At 43.2% G+C, this 23,644-nt stretch overlaps 1 protein-coding gene across 7 annotated transcripts in view; it reads left to right on the plus strand.

Annotated features, from left to right (window-relative positions):
• Positions 1 to 23,644, plus strand: part of zmp:0000001200 (dedicator of cytokinesis protein 9) — an 80,088-nt gene that overhangs the window by 13,822 nt on the left and 42,622 nt on the right. For 4 of the 7 annotated variants that reach the window (XM_041950853.1, XM_041950857.1, XM_041950855.1 and 1 more), the window contains exon 2: positions 22,055 to 22,171. In XM_041950853.1, coding sequence (XP_041806787.1) covers positions 22,055 to 22,171 — 117 coding nt within the window. Of the gene's footprint in view, positions 1 to 18,677; positions 18,918 to 22,054; positions 22,172 to 23,644 lie in introns of those variants that run through there. The other 3 variants (XM_041950854.1, XM_041950859.1, XM_041950860.1) reach the window with 1 other exon arrangement.

The raw sequence follows: 23,644 nt of genomic DNA on the forward strand, positions 1-23,644 counted from the left end.
ATTAAAGATTGCATTACTTTTGCATTCCCCCCTGCTTTTTTAACCCATGTATGTCTGTTATGTTGCACTCCTTGTTTGTTTCATCCTGTTTGCCTTCAGTTCCACTTTCCCATTAAATCCTACCTCATGCTGTTTTGTAGTTTAGAGGCTGTGGAGATTAAACTCCCCTCTCATTGTATCTTAGACTGTGGGTACACTTCCTGCTCAGAATGCCCTACGGTAGACGACAATAACTTCCTGCCATTCTCCCTTTCTCCCTTCACCTGACACCCTCTACTATATCCTCGTGCTCCTCCTGTATGGCATGTTCAGAGTAAGGAAGCTGCTGTTTAATCTGCTCAGTCTACCAGGCTTTCATTGTGGGATATTTAAGTACATCTTTGTCCGTCCTCCTGTTGAGAATATTATCCATTAGCTGCTCTAAACAGAAAGCGGCGCACCTGGATTAATGATTAACTGCTGATTGCTCCAATGTTCTATTAAGAAGATGTAATGCGTAATCTATCTGTTAATAACAGATGAGAACTGTGTGGGGTAATTTATTATATCATCTGAAGCCTCCAATTACCGGTGTATGGATTTAGCATAATATTAGTGGCTCTAAATACTTTTATATTTCAGTAAGCAAACCTTATCAAGTTTCATATGGTGCATTATGATGTATGAACTCATTTTCAACATGCTGTGAATCAATATTAATATATGCTGCCACAGGAAATGATTCACTTGTACATTAGTCACTCAATCGACACTGATTTTTGTGTTTGCTTTTACACATAAATAATGTTGAATTTATGTAGTTTAACCTCAGTAATATAATCAGTGGTGTTACTGCAGGTTTAATGAGCACACACTCTGATCTATGCAAGCGTAGAGGGAAAACACACGAGTGCTGTAAGTGAGCGGTTTGGTTACAGCCTTTAAAACGAGGTCGGAGCTGCACTTGACTAACAGAGTGTAGCTGTTTCGCTTGCGATGGCCTCCTGTCAGGCCAGTGTGGGCTTGTTTCAGGATCCCTCAGCTCTCCGCTTCCACGATGCATGTCAGAGCCTGACCACGATGACAGCGATCCCTCCAGCACCTCCCTCACACCTGGGCACTGGCCACTGACCTGTCAAGGGTTGCTTAGACCAAATCGCATGCCAAAGTGAGCAATGACAGCCTGCCATCGAGGCAACATTCTCTTTTACAGATGTTTTGCTCTCTATTATTTACAAAAACTAGGCGCAGGTTTAGTCACCACTATGTATCACAGTGTTGTAAGTCTGTGTTGGCCTTGGGAGGGAGCAGTTGTGCCTCTGCTTGCGATTTGAATGAGTTTTTAGAGCTTTGAAAATACTCTTAGCAGGCTTCTTGTAACTCTCTCTTCCCATACAGTCCATTTTGCATACACTCGTTTTCCTGTGTGGCAACTCTAGTATTGGAAAGGATTGTTTCCTTACTGAGCTCCTGGAAATGACACACATGTGACAAACAATGGCTGCATTATTGCAACAGTGAATCTGCGTGCAGGGAGGAAAGTGTTGCCCTCTGTTTCTGTAGCGTATAATATCACACAGTGGCAGTGTCGTCACTGGGCAAAGGAAAATCACTGCAATCCTCGTTGAATGAGCTCTGTCATTTTGCATAAATAGTCTGTAATCATACATGTCTTGTTACTTTATAGAATAAATGCTGTGAAAACTGTGTTTTACAGAGTAGTATCATCCTGTGCCTGTAGGTGGCAGTAACAGCATTGATACACCGTTGTGTTTGTACCTTTTACCTCTGAGGGGAGCCTCTCAATGCTGTGTGTGTATGTGGCTGAACAGTATGTGGTTGGATAATTTCTGCCTTCAGCTGAAATGTGATAAGAAATTAAGATATTTCTATAATTGTATTTATCTTTAATCTTTCCCCGTGGCTGTTTGCTTTTGTGATGTGTGGAAATGTATCATTCACTTTCCTGAGACAAACAGAGTGGAAGCCGTGGCAGCTGCATTTTATTTACCAGAGGTAATTTTAGATACACAATTTGATCAGTTGTGTGATGCACTGATAGCTTGAGTAAGCAAGAGATTACTCTGTGTTGTGTATACTGAGGCCAAACCACAGTTGGCAGGGGTGAGAGGGTGACTGCAGGCCCCCCCCAGGGCTTGGCACTGCCACAGACCATCTCTGCTGGTGCTGCAGCAGAGACTGTGGAAAGGCTCTGCTTGGTTAGTAGCATCTATTAATGATAAACTGAACTCACTGCAGCACCCTCGCTGTGTATCCAAAAGAGCCGGGTGCCACTTAGGAACACAGAGTGCATGGTGTGTGTGTGTGTGTGTGCGTGTGTGTGTGTGTGTGTGTGTGTGTGTGTGTGTGTGTGTGTGTGCGCGTGCACAGGAGTGTGTCTGTGTTCATACTTTTAATTTGTGCCTGTGTCCTTTGTGCAACATATACTTATTCTGCGCCTGGTGGCCGCACTACAAAGAAAAGGAAGTGGTACCCCTCAGGAAAATGGGTCATTTTCTTCTCCTGGGATAAATAAACTATCCTAAAATACCAAGTAAAAGGAAGAGGATGTGGCCCCTGTTGTATTTGGTTTATACCATTTTAAGAGGGACAGGATAACCTGCTGTCAACTCCAGGTCAAAGAGAGACTTAAGCTTAATCCATGTAATAGTTACATGAAAAAAGTCCTTTTACCAGAAGTAATTCATGTAATAGACGCTTTTGAGTTTCAGGGTCCTGGTATCACTGGGACACGCTGGAACTGAGCCATCATTAATGAAATTAGTGTCATCTGTCTCTTTCCTGCTCTGAAAAGTCAAAATGTCTGCAGTGAAAAGCGTCTATAGTCTAGACAGACAACAATATGCGTCCACTCTGTTGGCTGTTGTGTCACGTGTCAGATATCTCAGGGTTGTAATGTAAATCGGCCATTTAAAATATGGCTTATTGAAATTCCAGGCCTATCTTTGTAGCCCACCCACATGTACAACTGTAGGGCAGCAGTCCCCACAAAAACCCTTGAGAAACTAATTCAGATTTTCTGCTCAAGGAAGCCGCGCACTCAACTTCTTCCATTTGTGTTGTTGAACTTTAGAGGAGGTCAGCATTACTCTGACAAAATACCCGCAAGAGTCTCGAGTGTTCGGGAGTTTTGATTGAGTTTGAAGGACAGTGGGCAGCGAGAGGCGGCTTTGTTATGTCAGGGTTCACACACAGAGATCAGCAGGAAACAGCCACTTCCTTTTTTGAGTCCCCGGAGAGTTCCAGCCGGGAGCCAGCCTGTTTTATCTGCCCTGCGCTGCTGGATGTATGGGTGATGTCACTGTGGTCCACCGCGCTGTGGCCTCTCTCTGCACAAACACACACACTTCTCCCTGCAGAGCCCCACAGCAGACCCTGGGCATGGAAACATAGCCAGCTGCGGACTTGACCTTCATCCTAGAGAGGCTCTTCAGATGAGATGCCAGCTCCTCCTCAACTCCCCTCTCCTCCTCTGAGCCACGCAGGGACATTTCTGTCTCTGTTGTTTGTATTGTCCACTCCTTGGTGTGAAAGGGGGAAACTCAACTCGACCTTTCTCTGTCCACATGTTCCGGCTTTGATGTTGGTGCTTCGGCTCCACCCGTCGCTTGCTGCTAACAGCTTGAAACTGCGGTATTAGTACAAGTGGTGTTATTTGTGGGTTACGGCAGGGCAGCGACGGTGTCCATATGCCGCAGATGTTGTGGGCGTGGCCAGTGACTCCAGGTGAAGAAGAGGAACGGTTGTTTAATTTGCTGTGACAGTGTTTTGATGATGGATGATCTTGAAAGTCACTGATTAAGCAAAAAAAAAGCCAAATATTCTCTGCTTCCAGCTTCTTCAATGTGCAGATTTGCTGCTTTTCTCCATTTTCACATCATTATAAACTGAATCTTTGGTTTTTGGACAACTGATAGATTCCTACAACACTTGATTATTTCACTAGTGGAGAGAATAACTGGCAAAATAATGGCTAATGAATCTTAGCAGTATTTTTACAAAGACAGTATATTTAATGTGTTGCCTCATCAACTTCATTGTAAATGTCTGTTTATTCTGAATCTGAGGACAGTTTGAACAGGAGCAACAAAAGACTGGTAAGCTGTGGAATCCTCCAAAAACACCTGTTTGGATCATTCCACAGGTAAACAGGTTGATTGGTAACAGGTGATAGTATCATGATTGGGTGTGAAAGGAGCATCCTGGAAAGGCTCAGTCGTTTACAAGCGAGGATGGACGAGGTTCACCACTTTGTGAACACATGGCTGTATAACGGATGTTACTACATGGACTTTGAAACACTTCAGTAAACAGTTTGTTTGTAGATGATTGCCTTCTGTTTTAATTAACACTCTGCACAGCGTCCCAACTTGTTTGCACTCAGGGTTGTACATTGCGACTCTCACCAGTGTAAAATACATCATGGGGGTATTTATTTAACACTATGGCAAGAATTGTAGTCCACTGCAAGAGTGAGGCCTCGCTGTAACAACAGCAGCAGTAATCCACGCAGCTCCACATGCCCAGCAGTGCTTCAGACCATCTCTTATCTCCTCTGCAGCTGCTGCAGATTTGAGCAGAGCTGTGCAGCAGAGCTTCCACGTCCCACAGAGGATGTTCACACTTGAACATCCGCGGATAGACCCACACTGTGCCTCAGCACACTTTATTAACCCCCCCTACCATTCTCACTGTAGCCTTGCCTGGAGCTCCAACTCAAGATTTAGTATGGCTGACACAGTCTAACTGCGCACTGCTGGAGGCTACAGTACCACTTCATTCGTCTGCGGCAGACCTGCCTATATAGATGTACTCAGGCAGGCAGTAATATATACCATATTGTATTGATTATACTGAGGCAGTGTGTGTGTCACAGTTAACTGGAGATGTGAAGAGGTTTCTAAGGTATGGGATATTTTTACTCTCCTAGCAGCATCTGTTGTGAAGAGGCTTGTTGCAGACAGTGTTTGGCACAAGGGCAGGAGAAAGAAACTCTCCCACACTTAATGACTCAGCAGTCCTCTGTCTGACCTTAATAATTTATCACCAGTAGAGCAAACTGTGCAGGTAAGCCTGTTGCAGAATGCGGTACACAGACTTCGCTCAAGCAAACATCGGAGCATCTAATCAAACTTTCTGTTGGAATCCGTTGGAGTAGTTTTACTTGGAGTGTAACAGGAAATATGGGAGTGGCGGGACTGGATTCAAACCCAGGATTTGATGGCTACGTGGTAGGCTGACCCAACCGGACGCTTCCTAATTAAACATGTTGGAGGGTTGCAGAGCTGCCTGTGCCTCTGCATAATTTGAGCTTTTTAGTAGCCACGCTCATTCACCCCTTGTGATTAGATGATACAGCACAGCTCTCCTCACAATACAAATCACCAACTGTAACAGTTTAGTTTATAGCCCAAAAGTCATGAATTGCAACTTTGTCTCAAAGGGCTTAATTTTGGGGGGGGGTTTCAGGGAAAGCAAGCTGAGCATGGTTTTGTTGTTTTATTTGTCAGAATTGCCTCTTGACCATGGTCTAGTCTGGACTATTTTTCCTCAAATGTATATATATATAAGCTTAAGATTAGTCCCTAAATATGTGCATATAACAATTTGTCTGTTTTGCATAGAAAAGCCACATCCCAGGTTTTAGTCCGGACCTGTCACAGCCCTCTCTGTCTGTCAGTGTTTCATGTCTCTACTGTCACTATCAAATAAAGACTGAAGACACTAACAACCTTGTATATGATGCAACTTGCTGAACACCTGAATAATTTTTCCCCCCCAGGTTTAAAAAATCCCACGCAGCACCCTCACAGCAGTATTGTCAGAGCCTCATTACATTCTTGTGGACATGTCCTTACACGCAGAAGAAAGAATCTCTGTCCTCAAGGCAAATGATTTACGATCACCAGCTGTGACACTTCAAACAATGTCCGCTTGTAGGCGTCCGTCATTGTCCGCGTTGTCTCGCTCCTATTTGAGTTGGTATCCACTTAGTAATAACTGGCAGCAATAACTGACAGCTGGTTATGAATTTCTGTCCTAATAATACTGTCTTTAAAGCCATGCTACATGCTACAGTGGACACAGCTGCATCAATATGGAATGGATTTATGCCCATATTATTCAAACTAGTGTAATATAAATATTTGGGCTCACACAGCCGTATGGCGTGTGATCTGCATTCAATGCGAGTTCAAGTTAAAGAAAATCTGCACTTCTCGCCTCAATAGCCTCAAAAAGAGGATTTATGACTTTGCAGTTTTACCAGTTTTACAGCAGATTGCTTCTTGTTATTCAATATAGTAAGCCTAAAATCCCTCCTAGCAGCGACAGGGGGGTGGAGACTGGATCTGAGGTGTGAGCAACGGGGATAAAAACCAAAGAGGAGCTGCATTTCCTAACAGATCAATGGGCATAATCAAAGCCTCGATCCTCCCTCCCTTCACAATCCAGACTCTTCTTTTTTCTCTCTCTTACTGAATCCCCTTTCCTCCGCCGCTCGTGTCTTCGTACACTCAAATGTAGTTCAGTGTGTCAAGCACTCCTGAAATATTAACACAGTGGCAGGCAGCAGTGCGTGCAAGCATTTATGGCTTAGTGCACCATCATGGTGTAAGGGAGCACTTCACTTTGACCAGATGTGCACATGTGTGTGTTAATGGTGTTTGTAAGTGTGTGCCGATGTGTGTCAGCATCTTTTTAATGCAGTGTAAAGACAGGTGGAAGTTTCTCACGCGGTCGATCTCTAAAAGGAAGTTTCCAGATAGATGCCAACACCTTGTTGTTACAGATTTAAGTGTAATGTAGGTTAGCACAGCTGCTGCGAGTGGGACTTGCTGTTTTCAGTAGCTATAGCATGTGCGTGCCACTGTGATGAGTGGAATTTTTTTTGACAATTCCCATGGAGGTCTTAAGGGGTCTTTGAGTGTGCAACTTGCAGCTGCAGGAAGGGAAAAGGCACAGATAAATAAACCAAGATGGACACAGCCCTGTTTCCTTGTTTCCTCCGCTTTTCCTCATAATGAAGGTGCAACATGGGCGACCACGGCAGAATGTCTTGCACACAGTTGTTACCCGCAAGTGGATTTATGTATTGGGTTTTGTAATAAGGGCTACGTTAACCTGAAAGTGAGTGTCTTTGCAAATGTAGGAGCAGCACATTTTACAAATGACCTGCAGAAAGACAAACTGTAGAGACGGGAAAGAGATTTTTCCAGCTGCTTTTACAAAAAACCCCAGCTTTCCTGCTTTTATCTTCTGTCTTCCTGATCACAGACATTTCAATCAAAGGCCATGCTAGCGGATGAATCATTCCCTGGCATTTCAAAAGCTTGTGTATGATCAAATTCTGTCGTTCCGCTCCCCATATATCTGTGTACTTGGCAGAACGGCCAGCTTGTGATCAAGCAGCAGCTAATCTTTTATAGACAAAAACTCCCTATTTGATGTCTTGGCCTAAAAGGTTTAAATCCTCCCATGTCCTTGATATGTTTTGTAAACAGAGATTTCTCTGAGGCTCCAGTCAGGTCACTGGGTTTTCCAACCAGTTTGGACATTTAGATTTATTCCAGTAAACACATGATACCTTTTTTGATTATTTAATGTGTTTTGTGATGCATTTAAGGACCGTTCTCCATGTTGTCCAACCTGATTTTTTCTATTCATGTTGTATTTTTTATTGCTGCTGCATGTTACATGTGATCCAGTCGGTGTGATTCACCCACTTCTTCTGCCATTGGCCTTGGTTTCTCAAATGAACTAAATAAGCATTCAGCCATATTGCTGTTTGCCTGACCGTGGAATCTGACTCTCCCTCTGGATACAAGACTGCATTTAGTGTAACCCATTTATTCCACAATTGTTCGTCTGGCTCCCAGAAGGAGTCTCATTTTGTGAAGTAGAAATTAAAGGGGATTAATTCATCTCATGCTTAGTCAAATGTAGAGTATGCAAATGTGAAAATGAAAGGAATGAAGATAGGAAAGAATTTGGAAATGCACGTAGTGGCTCAGAGGAGAAAGAGCAAGTGAGACAGATGCACATGCAAGCTCGTGTTGCACCGAAGCTCAGCATTGGTCGAAGCTGCAGCAGAGCTCACACAGCATCCTTCATCCCCCATCCCTCGTCCTATGCTCGCTCGCTCACTCACTCACTGTATCTCGTCTGCTGACTGAGGTATTCCTACGAGCACAGACTGGGGCAGCTTGGAATTACAGTGAGACTCCTCTCTGTGTGTGCATAAATTCACTCTCCGGCCGTCCTTCTCTCTGGATCCCTCTGCCTGGACACCGGCGCTCTCTCCTCGGGTCAGGAGCTGCGGATTTGCGGGTCAGAGTTTGATCATGGACCAAGAAGGAGCAGGGGACGATCAAGGAAACTGGGTCACTGGCAGGTTCTCCTGACTGATGCCTGTTTGTACCTGGAGGAATGGGGTGCACCACCAGCACGGTTGTGTTTGATGGGCTGCGTACTGTCTTAGAGAGGAACTGTAGTGGCTACATCTGTAAGGGAGCAGCTGAGCCCATTGGGCCATCTGAGGCTGAGCGAGCGCTGAGTCGGAGAGAGTCGCGTGCAGTGCCAACACCAAGAGTACTTAAGGTGTGTGTGAGTGTGTGTGTGCAGACACAATATTTATAGAATTATGCTGTTCATTACATTAAAATTGACAAGACTGTCTCTGTATACTCGGGATGAAATGAGCAATTATTTTCATTATCAATTAATCTGTTATTTTTGTATGAAATCGATTTATCGCACTCAGAAAATAGCAAAAAATCACAAGTACCCAGAGCCCAAAGTAACATCTTTAAATCTCTTGTTTTGTCCGAATATCAGTCAAAAACCCAAACATGTTCAGCTTTCTTTAACATGAAGCAGAAAAAAGATCAGTGAGACCCCTTCTGGAACTGAATCTGATGTAAAGGCTCCTTTCAGAGTAGTTTTTCTGCTCAGTCAGGCATCTCATAGTGCTGCTGTATCATAAAAGTGGTGATGAGATTAATTAATAGCTGCAAATTATATTAAACAGAGAAAAGCAGCATATCTTCACATTGGAGAAGCTACAGCCAGCAATTGTTTGGTGTTTTTGCTTGATATAGGAATGATCCAAATTGTTGTTGAATCATTTTCTGCTAATTGAGTCATCAATTACTGGTCTAAATTTTTCACTTCTAGCAAATACAGTATATACAGTACATGCTGTGTATTGAGTGCTGTCTTTAAATGTCTAAAACACGTTATTTTTCTACTGGAACTGCTTCTAAGTGGACCGTTTACTTTGACGTGTTTGCAAATTATTAATGTTGTAGTCCTTTCCTGATTTCTTCTATTAGGGCAGCAAAATGCAGGACATGAATATGATGAATGATTCAGGTGGTGATAAAATGAGAATATGTATGCGCAAGTTCCGAAAGTGCATCCTTTTGCTCCGTCAATGAAACACCAAACTACACCTGCTGATTTCATTTTACTGACACTGGTACTTGTGCCTTTCATATTTGACAGATTATTGATGCAAGTGCTGCAATCATCGTCATCCTCATTTCAGCCTTGAACATGTATCCATGGGTGTTAACAGAAGAAAATGTAGGGCAGCAGGAGGGCTGGATCTTGCCTCTCACTAAGCGCTGCATGGGTTAATGCCTCTGTGGGCTGGGATGTGGGTGAGGGGGTTGAGGGGGGACAGTGAGCTCTGTGTCTGTTGGAAATCAATCACCGCTCTTCATCTGTGAACCAGCGGGCTTGGCAGAGCTTCTGCTGCTCCGTACCAGCTTGTCTTGCCCTTCTTGTTTGTGTTTACTTACTACTGTGTGTGTGTGTGTGTGTGTGTGTGTGTGTGTGTGTGTGTGTGTGTGTGTGTGTGTGTGTGTGTGTGTGTGTGTGTGTGTGTGATGTGTCCTTCCCGTCGATGGCTCATCAGATTCACAGCAGAGAGCTGAGTGACAGTGGCTCCGGCTGAGAGCAGGGAATTAGGTCAAGGGCATGGTGGCTTCTCCTGGCTCAGGGACGGTCTTATCATCCAGACGGGGTCAATTAATCCTCTGTCGGCATTTAGCAGTCTGACAAATCAATAGTCAAATGTGTGCAGGGGATGTGCTTTGCTAAACACATTTTTGTCAGAGTGCAACTGTATGGAGCTTTAAACCGACAAAAAGCAGTAAAAGGTTATCAGACAAGTCAAAAATAAAACTGAATGTATCAATAAATTATTCAGTGTTTTAATGATAAAAATTGAGTTTAAAGATAAGTAGAATAAATCCTGTTCAGAGTCAGAAAGTGAGCTTTCAGTTAGCGTTAGCTGCTGGCTAAAATGCCATTAGCCTACCTATTGCTACAACAGTGTATTTTAGTTTTAGTTTTCCTAGGGTGTGTGTGTGTGTGTGTGTGTGTGTGTGCGTTTGTACGTGCATGTGTGTGTGTGTGTGTAACATCAACAATCCAGAAGACTGTGGCTAGCAAGCCTAACTGAAAACACTGCAAGCTAATGTTAAATGCACTTAGCATCTGCCTTTTCAGCTAGCTACCTTGCTGAAGCTAACTTCCTTCATAAAACTGCACCAGCCAGTACACGTACAGTAATGTTATAAATAGTTACCAATAGGTTAAGCATTTTAGGTGGAAGCTAATGCTAACAGAGTGAGCTAGCTGACACAAAAAGTTCACATACACATTGGGGCTTTTAGACTGATAGCTAAAACGTTAAGGAGCTCAAAAATAAAACAAGCAGTTTAAAGATATATAGAAGTAAGATTCTTAATTCATTTTATCAGCTGAACCAACCATTTATTGACGTAATCAGTTAAACCACATATGTCAAAGTCAAGGCCCGCGGGACGGATGCGGCCCGCAAATGAATTATATGCGGCCCCCCGGATGATATTTGATTAGTATTAGAACTGGCCGCAGCCGCCCGTTGGTGTTTTGCACGCACCAATACTACATTCCGCACAATGCAACGGTAGCCCGCGATATTCATCAGCAGCCAGAACAGATGTTAACGTTCAGTTACCCACTCCCCAAAAAGGAAAGTATTGTTTTGTCTGTGTCCTATAGATTTTTGTATTTTAATTTATTTAATTTATTTAAATTTATTTTTCAGTTGAACTCAGCTTGCCTGTTGAAAATGTTTTCCCTTAGTTACTGACAGAGCCATAAGAAAATATTGCTTTATTCATTTATTGCACAGGACTTTTTTCTTTGAAGGAAGTTTGTTTTTGTCTGTGTGCCTGTTGAAAAATGTTTACACTTGAAATTACTGACAGAGCCATAAAGGAATATTGGATTGTTCATTTAATCATTAAATAATATACATTGTGTTAGATCTTAGTTAAATAGGCTATGTGCAATCATTAAAATATGTTTAATAACCATTGAACCAGTCCGGCCCTCGGCTTGTAACAAATCTGTTTCTTTGGCCCTCGGTGTATTTTGACTTTGACATCCCTGAGTTAAACGTTTCAGGGCCGCTGTAGGACGTTCAAGGATCCACAACTTGTTCTATAGACACCGACTTTACCTTTCTATGCATAGAAACATTTAAAATTGAGCAGAACAGCTGTTGTTCCCCATCAATATTTCCACCTTTATAATCCATTAGGCCTGCTTCTAAAAAGATATAAACCATTATGCTCGCCCTTTAATTCCTTCTGATTGCAGCAGGTCATTATTAGTGGGAATTTAAAACAGAGTTGATGGGGTTAAAGGCCACAATCACAGACAAAGCTGTCTGTGGGAGGCTGATCTGTACTCTCTAGGCATGGAGTAAGTAATTAAACTGCCTGTTTAGGCTTTTTTTACGCTCTCCATTCTGCCTTTTCCTTCCTCGTGGAAACTTGCACCTCATTCCCCTCAGGGGGTCGGCTGCTGTCTAAATTAAAAGTCACTGATTTGAGATAATGCAGTTGTAAACTTTAGCAATTCAGTAGTGTCATGTTTCATTGTTGGTTCTTGTTCCAGAGAACGCTATCAAGAAAACCTGTTGGTGTTCTTCTATCGGCATTCTTTGCTTTCACAAAGGTTCAGTTTCCTTCCTTTATTCCTGTGATGTCTTTGAGGCCAACAGTAACGCTGTAACAGAAGCACTGAAGTGTTAGTTTTATCAAGAAATGTTGTTGCAGGGAATGAAAGAGAAAGTGTTGGCGTCAGCTTGGTCGCAGATAAAAGCACCTCTTCTCTGATGATGTTTTGGGAGTCTTGCTTCCAACTTAGACCTGTGATGGTTTTAGCTCCAATGGACCATGCCAAATGAGTCAATTATGCTATGTTTATAAATTCCTTGTTTTGGGGAGTTGATGAAATACCTAACCACGTCTGCATGTCATCAACCAGAAACTGTTTAGAGATTAAATCCATTTAATTGATTGAGTTACTTGACAAATGCAACCTCATGCTCTTCTTGATTTAAGTATTTGTATTGATATGGCATTGCGAAGCATTTGTGATTACCCGTGAGCCTATTGTATAATGCGGAGGACAAAAACAAATGGCTTATTTCCAAACAAATAAATGCATTGATGTTAGATTTATAAATGAAACATTAAACCTGCAGTGCGGATCTTTTGTCTCCCCCTCCTGGCAGTGAGAGTAATTGCACGAACACTGACAACGTGCTTATGCCGCCATAGTCTCTGCAATCTCTGTGCTCTGTAGCCATGATTGCTGCCCCCTTCAGCTCTGGCTAACCAATTAGTGCTTGTTGACGTAAAATGCATTGCTATCGCTAAACCAGCGCCAGAATGTCACCATAGACACCAGATATACAGAAAGTCATTTCTTTATGTTTAGTTTTTCTTCTCAGTATTTTTGTCTATATTCAGTATTTTATTTAATATTGTTTATTTCAGAATTTATTTGTGTATATATGTATTGATGATTAAGTCACTTTTTGTTCTCCATATATTTTCCTGTAAATACAGTATAGTCCTAATTATACACGTTATACATATACAGTCTGCTATGCTGATGTTTGACCTATCTCCAAAAGTGAAAGACAACCAGCATTACATACATACCGCGTTCCCCAGTAGATCCCAGAGAACACTGACAACCGATAATTTCACGACATTGTAAGGTTTGTAAGGTCAGACCTTATAGTTTTCATGTCTTGGCTTAATGGATTTTCAGTAAAACAACAGCATGCTTTGCTTGGCTGCAGTGTTGTTTTTCCTGGTGATTGCTTCCTACTTTTGAGACATTTCAGCCACCCTGATGTTCCTCTAAGGGGGGCTTCAGACTTCACACCATTGATATGTTTGTGTTTGTGTGTGTGTTGGGGGGGTTGTTTGTGTAGCTCATTTGCTGACTGATACACGGGACCATTATCCCCAGTACTCAGGCTCACGTACTTAAAAGACATTCTGGCAGCAGCAGTTTGATTTTCCCACAGATTCAACAGCAGCATTATTCATATTCAATATTGTTAGTTACATTTAAGGCTTAGACTGATCAATAACGTTCTCCTTATTCTTTTAGTCTGTAGTAACCTTACGTATTGTAACAATAAGACAGTTAAATGTTATTACTGTGTGTACTGTTGTACAGTTAGTGGAGACTTTTTTATTTTTTAGCGCTGCTATGTGAGAAGACGATCTTTGCCTCGTGATTGCATCCTGTTATTTTTGATGCCATTGTGTCCCACATCCTACTACAGCGATGTTATTAACAGAGTGTGTAGACACAGCGTGGCGTCATTATTACCTCCACGTTAAAATCTCATTCTCAGCTCGCAGTCCTGTGCTCCCTGGGGGACGGACTGAAAACAGGCTGCAGGATGGTGGGTCCTGGTGCTGCTGCTGCAGGGGGTGGGCCGTGTTTTTGTTACATTCCAGGTTACACCCTGTTTTGCTTTAGCCCAAGCTGGGGAGGCCTCGCGATTGCATCAAGCCCTTGTTATGTAATCAAGAAGTCCCGTCGTAGTCCTGTCTAGGCTGAGAATTACTACTTTACAGATGTGGGGAAATGAAATAAGTAAAAAATTGCACAACGATAACAACAAACAAATTGAAGTGAGAGGAAAAGAGCGAGAAATACTTCAAGAACCGAACTGTAAGCACTTAATTATTGTACTTGATACATGAGAGTATTTAGTTATGACAGATGCCATCCCATAGTGAGTCTGGTCAGAATTTCATCAGGGCTCACACCAAGTGGGGTCTAGATTAAAGAAGCTTTATTACACTCTGACAATTGCTGACCAAATGTAACCCTGCAACAACACTGTAGTTAGATATAATTTGTGTTATGTGTAATTATATCAAGATAAATCACATTATATGATTATTGTGCAAGACGATATGGCATAGTGAATTGAAATTAATTCCTTTGTTAGTCTCTCCTCTCTGTTCTGTTGTAAAACGACTCTGTGGTGACGCATTTAAATTCAACTTAAGTGGCTTTAGAGGACAGAACCACAACCTTTTCATGAATTTGCGTCAAAAAATTATTTTCTGCCAGACCTCAGACGGCAATCAGAATCTCTGTATACAACTACTACCGGTTCATTTAGACTGAGCACAGAAAATGTTCAACTGCATTTTAACAGAACACACTTTGTCCTAAACATCCTGTTAGTGTGCTTCTGGCCATTTGAAAGTTTTGTTTCTTAACACAAGTGTTTGTTCTGCCACTAAAAGGGCTCAGTCGGCCTTCCTGCTCAGACTCAAATGCCAATTTGCCCCAAAGAAATACATTTGAATTGGTTTCCATGGATAGATCCGCATAACACTGCAAGGTCTGAATTTGATTTAAACACCAAGCCAAAAAATGTGAGCACTCTGCAACACCAATGTGTTATTTGGGAATCATGCACCAGGGCTGCCGTGTAGAAAGGAAGTCTCTCTGATGTCAGTTATCTCTTATTGCTGCAGATATGTCTGGAAGAGGAAGTCTGCCTTTGTTCGAGCTCAGAGATCAAAGTCAAACCTCTAGTATTTGTAAAGTAGCATTACTCCATGTGCAATGACGTACTTTTAAGGAAATGTCTGGCGATGCTTGTGGGTTGTTAGAGTAGCTTCAAGGATAGCCCACCAAATTGCATTTTCATCGAACAATAAACTGTCTGCTGCTGTTCCTGCAGAGTCTGGTTGGTCAGAATGTAAAATAACTTCATGGATTAAGCTGCATCAGTGAAACAGTACTCAGTCCTATCGTAAATCAGAGCGTGTGATACAGTAAACAAGCATCTGTTTTACAAAGATGTCTGATAAAATTGGCCCCAGGATTGTGGTTAGAGGAGGAGGAAGAGGAGGAGTACGCTGCACTATCCGCAGTGAGCATCCAAACAGGAATTCTGGTTATGATAAACATTCAGAGAAATGTAGTTCACAGCTGAAATAGCAAATGCAATCCTGATGCTGATGTTTTGTTATCTTGACAAATTTGTAGTTTTCTGGAATGCTCCTGCTTGCTATTTACAGGATTTAGAAAAGTTCAGCAGTGTTGCATGAAGTAAAGTGACTGAAAAGCAATTGGTTGTGTAAGACAGGATGTATAAGGTGACTCAATCTGCTGTTCTTAAACCCCCTGTTAGTGAGCTGACATGCCCCCAGGATGACACCGATTCGTAACTCACTCCACTATGTAGCCTGCTTCCACCTGATGCAGAGGATTAGCTTATATCCCTTAAGCACACACATACACACACAGTCCCCACATACTTCGAGGCATGCTGATCTGCATCTATGCCAGAGGGCCATTCACCATAGTCAGCTGGGTGAGGCCTTAGGTTGGGTTCACGTCCAGGTAAGGTGATGGGGACATCTACGTGGCTTAGTGTTTAAGATACCGTACACACAGTCACAGGTTTGGTTCCAGCTGGGGACCGTTGCAGCACATCATGTGCCTGTTTTTCCTTTTGTCTCTGTCTGACACTATCCAATAAAAAACAGATTAAAAATAAAATGAAATAAAATAGGGAAGGGGAAACATAAATTGATTCTGAAAGAAGAAACACCTCTTTGCATGCATCTCACTGACAAGTACAGTGACTTCAAACACTGAGAGCAGGAGCAGTTAGCCTCCATCTAAGGGAAAAAACAGACCATCCAACAACTCCCCCATGTCTCATTTGGTTACATGTCAGATCTTGTTAGCTAGCGAACAAGCCACCTGGGCTTTGAGTGCTATGACGGCATGCAAACTTCTGATCGAGGATGGGGGGGTGAGATGCTGCATGTAGTCACTGGGCCCGGCTGTTGTAATGTTTTAAAGCCGCTTTAGAGTTGTGTGAAGCTAGCTAAATACAGCCATGGGTGGAGGGCACCGCCGACTTGACTTGCACTAACTGTTTAGCCTACCCCTTCCTCAAGATTTCAAGCTAACATTAAACATACTTCTCTGTATACGAGAAATAGATTAAACTGATATTGATCGTCTCATCTGTCTTTGGGTAAGACAGCAGGCATGAAGTTATTTCCTGTAGCCACAGTTAGCCTAACGCTAGCTCAAAACACCACAACCACCACCTCAACTGTTCTTCGTTACAGGTTATTGTTGTTACTAATGTGACTGTGCTACTGCTAACTGCTGTTCATTTGCCACTTGTGGTCATACAAGAGAACACAGTCAGCTTATAACTTAGCATGTAGCATTAGCATTAGCAGCTCCAAGGCACCACGATGGTTGCACTGCAGTATTTCACTATAGATTGTAGTAGGGTAGAAGAAAGATGTTGAAGAAGATGGTTTGGGGTTGGGTGCCTTGCTCAGGGGCACCTTGGCAGTGCCCTAGAGGTGAACTGGCACCTCTCCAGCTTTAGATCAACTAGTCCATGCTGGGCTTGAGTCTGCATGGATTGAGCTACTGCCTCCCATAAAACCTAAGTGGCATGAAATGGAAATACCTGAGTAAAGTGCAAGTACCTCAAATGTGTACTTAATTACAGTGCTTGAGTAACTGTACTTAGTTACTTTCCACTATTTTACATTATAGTAAAATGGTTTCTGACTGAACTTGTATTTCATGCTGTGTAGTTTCCCCAAATGTAAACAAGTCAATACTTGCATTATTAGCTTTGTTACAGGGACACACTTAGTAACTGAGTTGAAAAAACAAAAAACGTGCCCCCATAACTGCTAGACAATATATGGTGGCCGTGTTTATAGTGTCTGTCGAGGCCAAAATAGAAAGTATCTAAATATTTGATAAAGCCTGAGGCTACGGTGTTCTATAACAAGTCAACTGTGGGAGGTGGACTTCAGGAAGGGGTGGGGGTGTTTAGGTTTTAGGTTGAGCATGGAAGGCTGGTTGAGATCCGATGAATATACTGCGGTAGAATGGACAACAGTTAGGGCCAAAACAAGCAAGTATTTTATTTAGCGATCAATCATTTTGCTTGATCAACAGTCCAAAACTAAGAAATGTTTAGTTAATCGTTACACATGTCAAAAACAAATGACAACTCACATGAGTAGCTAAAACTAAACAATGCATATAGTGTTTTTTCACTATTGTAGCATGAAAGTTGACCGAAACAATTGATAATCAAAATAGCTGCTGATTATTTTCCTAACGATCAGCGAATTGATTAATTGATTAATCATTTCGCCAATTCACTATTCCGTTTTATTGACTTTCACTGAATCTCTATTTTGATGACACAATCATGAAGCGTTACCATTTTACCAAATTCTGATGATTCCAACCACAACCATTTACTTCAGATGTAATTCTGCGTACATTAGCTGTATTGTGACATATGTTGACATGAGAAAACTATTCTTGTTATTGATACTGATATCTTGAACACACCAGCCTCTGTGTGGGGCCCACGGGGGCATGTGACAGCGGTAGGGGAGCAGCTGGAGAGCTGACCTGGCCCCTCCCCCTCACCTTAAGCTCAGACGCGGACGTGAAAAGATAACATCCTCCCCTGCTGTGGCCCACGCAGGAATCTGTAGGTCGGGCCCGCTCTTAGGCGGGTCGGCCTGGGCTGCGTCGCGTTGGAATGCCCCTCAAGCAGTTGCATCAACACGCAGCGAGACAGAAGCTGGGCCTGATCTCTGCTCTGTGATTACTAACAGTTTCTATCTGAGCTGCAGTCAATGCAGTGGAAGCCGGCCAGCAATAAAAACTCCACTGACTCATGTTTGACTGTCACAGTTTTTCATGACTAACTTGACAAGCTGCACTACTGAGTCAGAAAGAGCTGAATGGTCCGCTCCTCAGTCTTCAGCAGTCGATGTGGGTCGAGATTTGCCCGAGTTGATTCTGAAGCGCCCGCTGCAATCTGATGAGCTCACTCTGGCAGCTTATCAGGGCCATCGCCGCTAAATCGCCACCGCTGATTCGCTAGTTGGTGGCCTCGCTCTTCGTGCAGGCTGGTTTCTTTGACTCTTGTGACACGCATGTTATTGGAGTGCCCCATTGTTGTCTCATTCTCCCAGTTCGTTCCTCTTGACGAAATTCAAGCCAGCTCTTTTTTCAGCTGTCCCACACAAGGCGTGGACACTCCCTGACCAGACTGTAATACTTGAGGAATGTGTGTCTTTTGTTTGCCTTTGTCAACCCTGTGTCACTGTGCAGGTGGATAGTGTGGTCAGATAGCTTCATTGTGTGTGTGTGTGTGTGTGCGGGTGTTTGACTCCCCCAGGCAGCACAGCTGAGTGTAGGAGGGGCCATCTCCTCAGCCTGGGTGTGAGTCCACTGCTTTCAGACAGGCAGAGCAGTCTGAGAAGGGAGGGCGTGAGCACGAGTCTGTGAGCAGAAATACAAACTTCTTTTTTTCCGGCACCAGGCTTTTCGGACATGCTGGCTGCCCACTTCTCTTTGGGATCTAGCTCGGAGACGTCTTATCACAGCTGTTGACAATGCAAGGAAGGGCCAGTAAAGCTCCAAAGAAGGAGCTGGTCATTGAGAGTCCGCAGCAGTACAAGAGCTTTGCTGCGGCCGAGGCCGAGGTAGACACGGTGCCACAGGTGGTGGTAAGTTCAAGGACTTCATATGAAGACTTTTTGGTTGAAATCTCTTTTTGCTTGACAAAGCTGTTCCAGTCTTAGAGTTCATCTCTCAGCACTGTAAAAGTTAACCACAGTCATAAAGTCCTGAAGCAGGTGTCATGTGAGTGTCTGTGCTGGTTCACTTTTGTCATCTCTGTCATTACACACAACGTTGCCAACTTGCATTTGGAATTTGCAACATTGGCACCAGCGCAGAGGAATGTTGAACTTCAGCAGCTCTTAACTACCTGGAGGGAGGCAGCTTCCCCAGGTTTAGTCCTAAAGATGACCTTGGCTTGTAAAACATTTTATTTGGCTCAAAAGTCAACCCTGATGACAGCAAACGTTTCCTGCCCCACGATTGAGGTGTCCAGCGGTTGGATCTGAGAGCTCAGTAGCGAAAGATTGAATGTATTAGTGAGTAGAGAGGCACTACACAGCACCATTGTTCACTGCTGTGAGAGGGTGCAGTGATGGGAGGAGTGGGTGCCGCAGCTAAACAGCTGCTGGATCACTGTGGAGAGGGAGGGCAAGAGATGGCTTCACGAGTTTCTGTTTTATGCTCTTTCCAGGGATGACTGGCTGTTTGTTGACTTAATTATACAGATGCAGCCTGCATTGTTCTGGTCTGATTTTATTTTTAGACTATATTCAAAATAGTGGCGTATTTTAGAACTGTAGGAGATAGAGCCAGACGTGCAATATTTTCAGCCCACCATGCATAAAGTTGAGTGTTTTAAAAAGCCACTTCCAAGTACTAATATGACAATAATACAACATAAAGTTGGGACTAGGACCACTGGCTATGGTCATCACTGTGGGTTGAGGGAATGACTGCGCTCTTGCTTATTATGTATGTTCATTTTCTGACTCGGTGCTGAGTGCACTGTGTGGTTGACCACCTTCAGCCACTGACAAAGCAATGTGGAAGAGCCCAGAGGGGTTTTGAGGAAAAACAATGGTCAGCAACAACAAGTGGGGTGAGGAATCCATCACTGGTGAGAAGAGGGCACCGTCTCTGTAATGGGGTCAAATCTCTTAGCAGCTACTTTAAATATGAGGATCCCTTTTAGACGCAGGTGGTTTTGAGTGCAGTGGCCGCAGCTTCATGTATTTGGGACAAGAAAAGTTTTTTTGGTGATACGACTGAATGGAAATCCCTTTGTTTTTGGGTGAGGCTGTTCATTATTAACTCCTCTCATTTCTTCTTCCAGAATGTGTTTGTTAGTTCCCCTGATTTATCAGCATCTATGCTTTTTTCCCTCTGTGCATGCTGTGTGTATCTGATGTTCTGAAGGTTTCACTGTCTGACGCAAACCAGCTGTGCATAGAGATGCAGAGATTTTAGCAATTTTAAACACGTACACTCATCCTATCTCTCTGAGACATCTTTAATTCCTTCCTGACTTACCTGTCATACCTGCACAAATGTCTGCATCAGTCTCTCCACTGTTTCTCTCTCATGGTCAAGAGACAGAACAGTTTGTTTCAGAGTGACTGCATTTAATTGCAACCACATGTGTGTAACAGATAAAGCTGTGAATAAACGGTCGACTGATAGTGTCGCTGGCAGACATGGTGGCACCGTCTCTGGTCCGCTATCCCCTCCTTGTCCTTGAAACTGATTCAAGGTCCTGCCCCCCCGGTCCTCAGTGTCAGTGCTCTGTTATTAACAAGGTTGCTAGCAACATGTATTTAAGCAGGTCAATATCCATGACTCTCCCTCTGAGATCATGCTAGTATTATCAGTCCCAGATGTGGAGGCAACATGTGAGCTGTGCTGTCGCTCAGCCCTGAAGTCTGGCCATGTGTCACTGTTCATTTTGCTCTCCTCCTGGCTGTCGGAGTTATCCTCCAGTCCCATCAGCTGCAAGTGTTGACAGTTTACTCTGCATCTCGTGGCTACTGTGTCTTTGCAGTGCTTAAGCTCTGTCCAGCCCTGGCCGCTGGAGTTTAGTGGGTCAATACTTAAACATTATCCAGACACATGACTTGATGCACCACAAATCCATAATCACCTTTTGATAGCGTGGCTGCGTCTGCTCTTGAGAGTCAGCTGCAAAACAACGTAGCATTTAAAGCTAAAACCGACTTCTGTTCAGGGATTCTCGTCAAGCGCACTATAAGTAAAAGAGGATGGAGCTTTGTTTGTGTTACGCTGTAAAGTGTAGTAGTGAAGTGTTGTGTTGTATGTAGTACTTATTATTGAAGTGGAGTGTAATTGTCTTTGACAGACACGTCATGCGAGTGCGCTCTCACGGAGGGATAAGCTCATCAGGGCCTTCCCACTGCTGAGGCGGATGCATTTTCTGTGCACAGATGGAGACTTATCATAGTGTATCTAACAGATAGCATGTGTTGGTAAAACCCAATGTGACAGCACAGTTAGATCAATCAAACTCAGTGTGGAGGCCTGTCTATGCACAGCTCCATCCTGGCTCCTGTGCACAGCCCCATGTGATGGATTGGGCTTGGAAACTCTGTAGGCTTAGACTAAGAACATCATATCACTTTGCCGCTTTTTTGGTTCTTAGTCAGCCAGATCATCTGATTGTAATAGCATACAATAAGTACCATGTGCAGAAATGAAATGCTTCCATAGCATGCACTCCCCTGTTATTACACATGCAGTGCATTTCATTTTCCATGCACACACTAGTCTATTATTGCTCTAACTGAAAATGCAATCATTAATAGCAGAAATCTAGATTTTTTACTTTATACAGTATTAAGTGTCGTCAGCTTACACCCTGCTTGCAGGGTATTAGTATCTTCCTTGAAATAAATGTGTGTCATACACCCGCTCCAATTTTGCTCTCGTGAATATCTAAGGACCAACATTTTTTTTAATAAAGTGAGTGGTGCTTGACATTTTGTGGGGTCAGTTAATAAAAGCACGGCCAATCATGAACAGTCAATTTGAATGCCATGACCCATCTTTCTTGGATCTAGCAAATACAAGCATAAAATGCGAAAAATGTAATTAAAGAAACACACGTGCCAAGTTTATTTCAAAAGCTGTGTGTTAGCATGCGTGTTGTCTTTAGTATTGGAGTTACCAGTATGTGTGAGCTTGACGTGTGAAACGTTCCAGTAACGGCGTGCTTTGTCTCTGCTCTCAGGTGAAACCGAAGGTGATCGAGCCGCTGGACTACGAAAATGTGCTGGTGCAGAGGAAGACACAGATCCTCAGCGATGTCCTCAGAGACATGCTGCAGTTCCCCCTGGAGGACTTTGAGGTGAGTTTCACACCTGTTTCATGCATGTTCGCCAGGCAGAAAGCGTCACATCTGCACTCGAAAAGTGAAGGAAGTCTTGTTGTCGTATATCTGGCCCTGGGTATGATTTTCATGATCTGAACCATGGAAGTGAATTAAAGTAAGTGGTGGTATGTAGCTTTGGGAGTGGTAACAACACTGCCAGAGTTAGGGAGTTGATTTCCAGTAGGTCGACTCATGTAACTTCTGTGGAAAGAGAGGCAATTTTAAAAATAGCCGCTGAATAATGCGCGTTAATGGCTGAAAAATGGCACAGCTTATACTTCCACTGTAAGTCATTAAAAAGCACCCCACACAAGGTCACACCATTTATTGTTATCTGTCCAACATCATACCCACCCACTTGCGTGTTTTCTTTGTTGTATTTGTTTGGCTTTTGCGGTCTTTTCCTCTGGCCCTGGCGTGGCCGGTGTTGTGAGTACAGGGTGGGGTCGTTCACAGAGCCTTTCTTTTTGTTTACATCCTTCCACGCCGCAGCGAGAGAGGGGTCGGGGGCCATCTGTTTAATTGGCTCATTCAGTCGCCAGTGTTGTGACAGAGCAAGTGTTATCTCCAGCCACATTGCACGGGGCGGACGCTCCCTCGAACTTTCCACGATGAGGACGGAAAATCTAAAATGGAAATCTGGACGCTGGTACTTCGGGAAATGAGACTTCTTTGAGAGATGTGTCCGTAACAACAGCGGCAATGAGGTGCACAGCATATCTGACCCTGCCTCTTGGTCTCACGGTGCAGTGGAAATCTTATAGTCTGGGCTTTTACTGTTGTAGCTCTCCTTTCAGTGAGAGAAGTCTTTCTTTTACCGCCCATGATGACTTTAACATCTTTTTTTCTGAATGGTTGCATTTGAGAATAAGAAGTAGGAGTGATTTTGATGATTAATGTGCTGTCACAGATGTTGTTTAAAGTCACTATTTATTTCAGGTGAAATAAATAGTTACTTTAGTAACTCCCCACCACAGTGTTAGTGGGAGTGAAAATCCCAGTCAGTGTCCACAAGATGTTGCAATGTTTTCACATACAAGGGTTTTCTTTTATGAAAACTAGAAGAAAATGTGGTGGTGCAAAGACTGAAGTGTTAGTCAAACTCTTTCGAGACATTTGAGAAGGAGCTTCCCTTCCTTTCCTTTCCATGCTGCATCATTACAGTCTTTTGTAGCAGCATCACTTTCCGAATTAACAAGTTCTTGCAGTTTAGGAGGTCCAACCGTGAGTCGAACATCTCCAACATCTGCTCTGGCCTGGGACCTCTGCTGCACGTCATTCCCCAGCTCCCTTTCCCCTCTCATTTTCCATCATCTCTCTGCCCTCCACTGTCAAATACATTTCAAAAATCCGCCCAAAATTGAAAGATTTCATGCAGTTTTAGCACGTAATATACAAAACATGTTGTAATGTGCTTTTTTTGAAACCAGTACTGCCATTACACTCAGG

Source organism: Chelmon rostratus, chromosome 13 (genome assembly GCF_017976325.1).
Source record: "Chelmon rostratus isolate fCheRos1 chromosome 13, fCheRos1.pri, whole genome shotgun sequence".
NCBI lineage: Eukaryota > Metazoa > Chordata > Actinopteri > Chaetodontiformes > Chaetodontidae > Chelmon > Chelmon rostratus.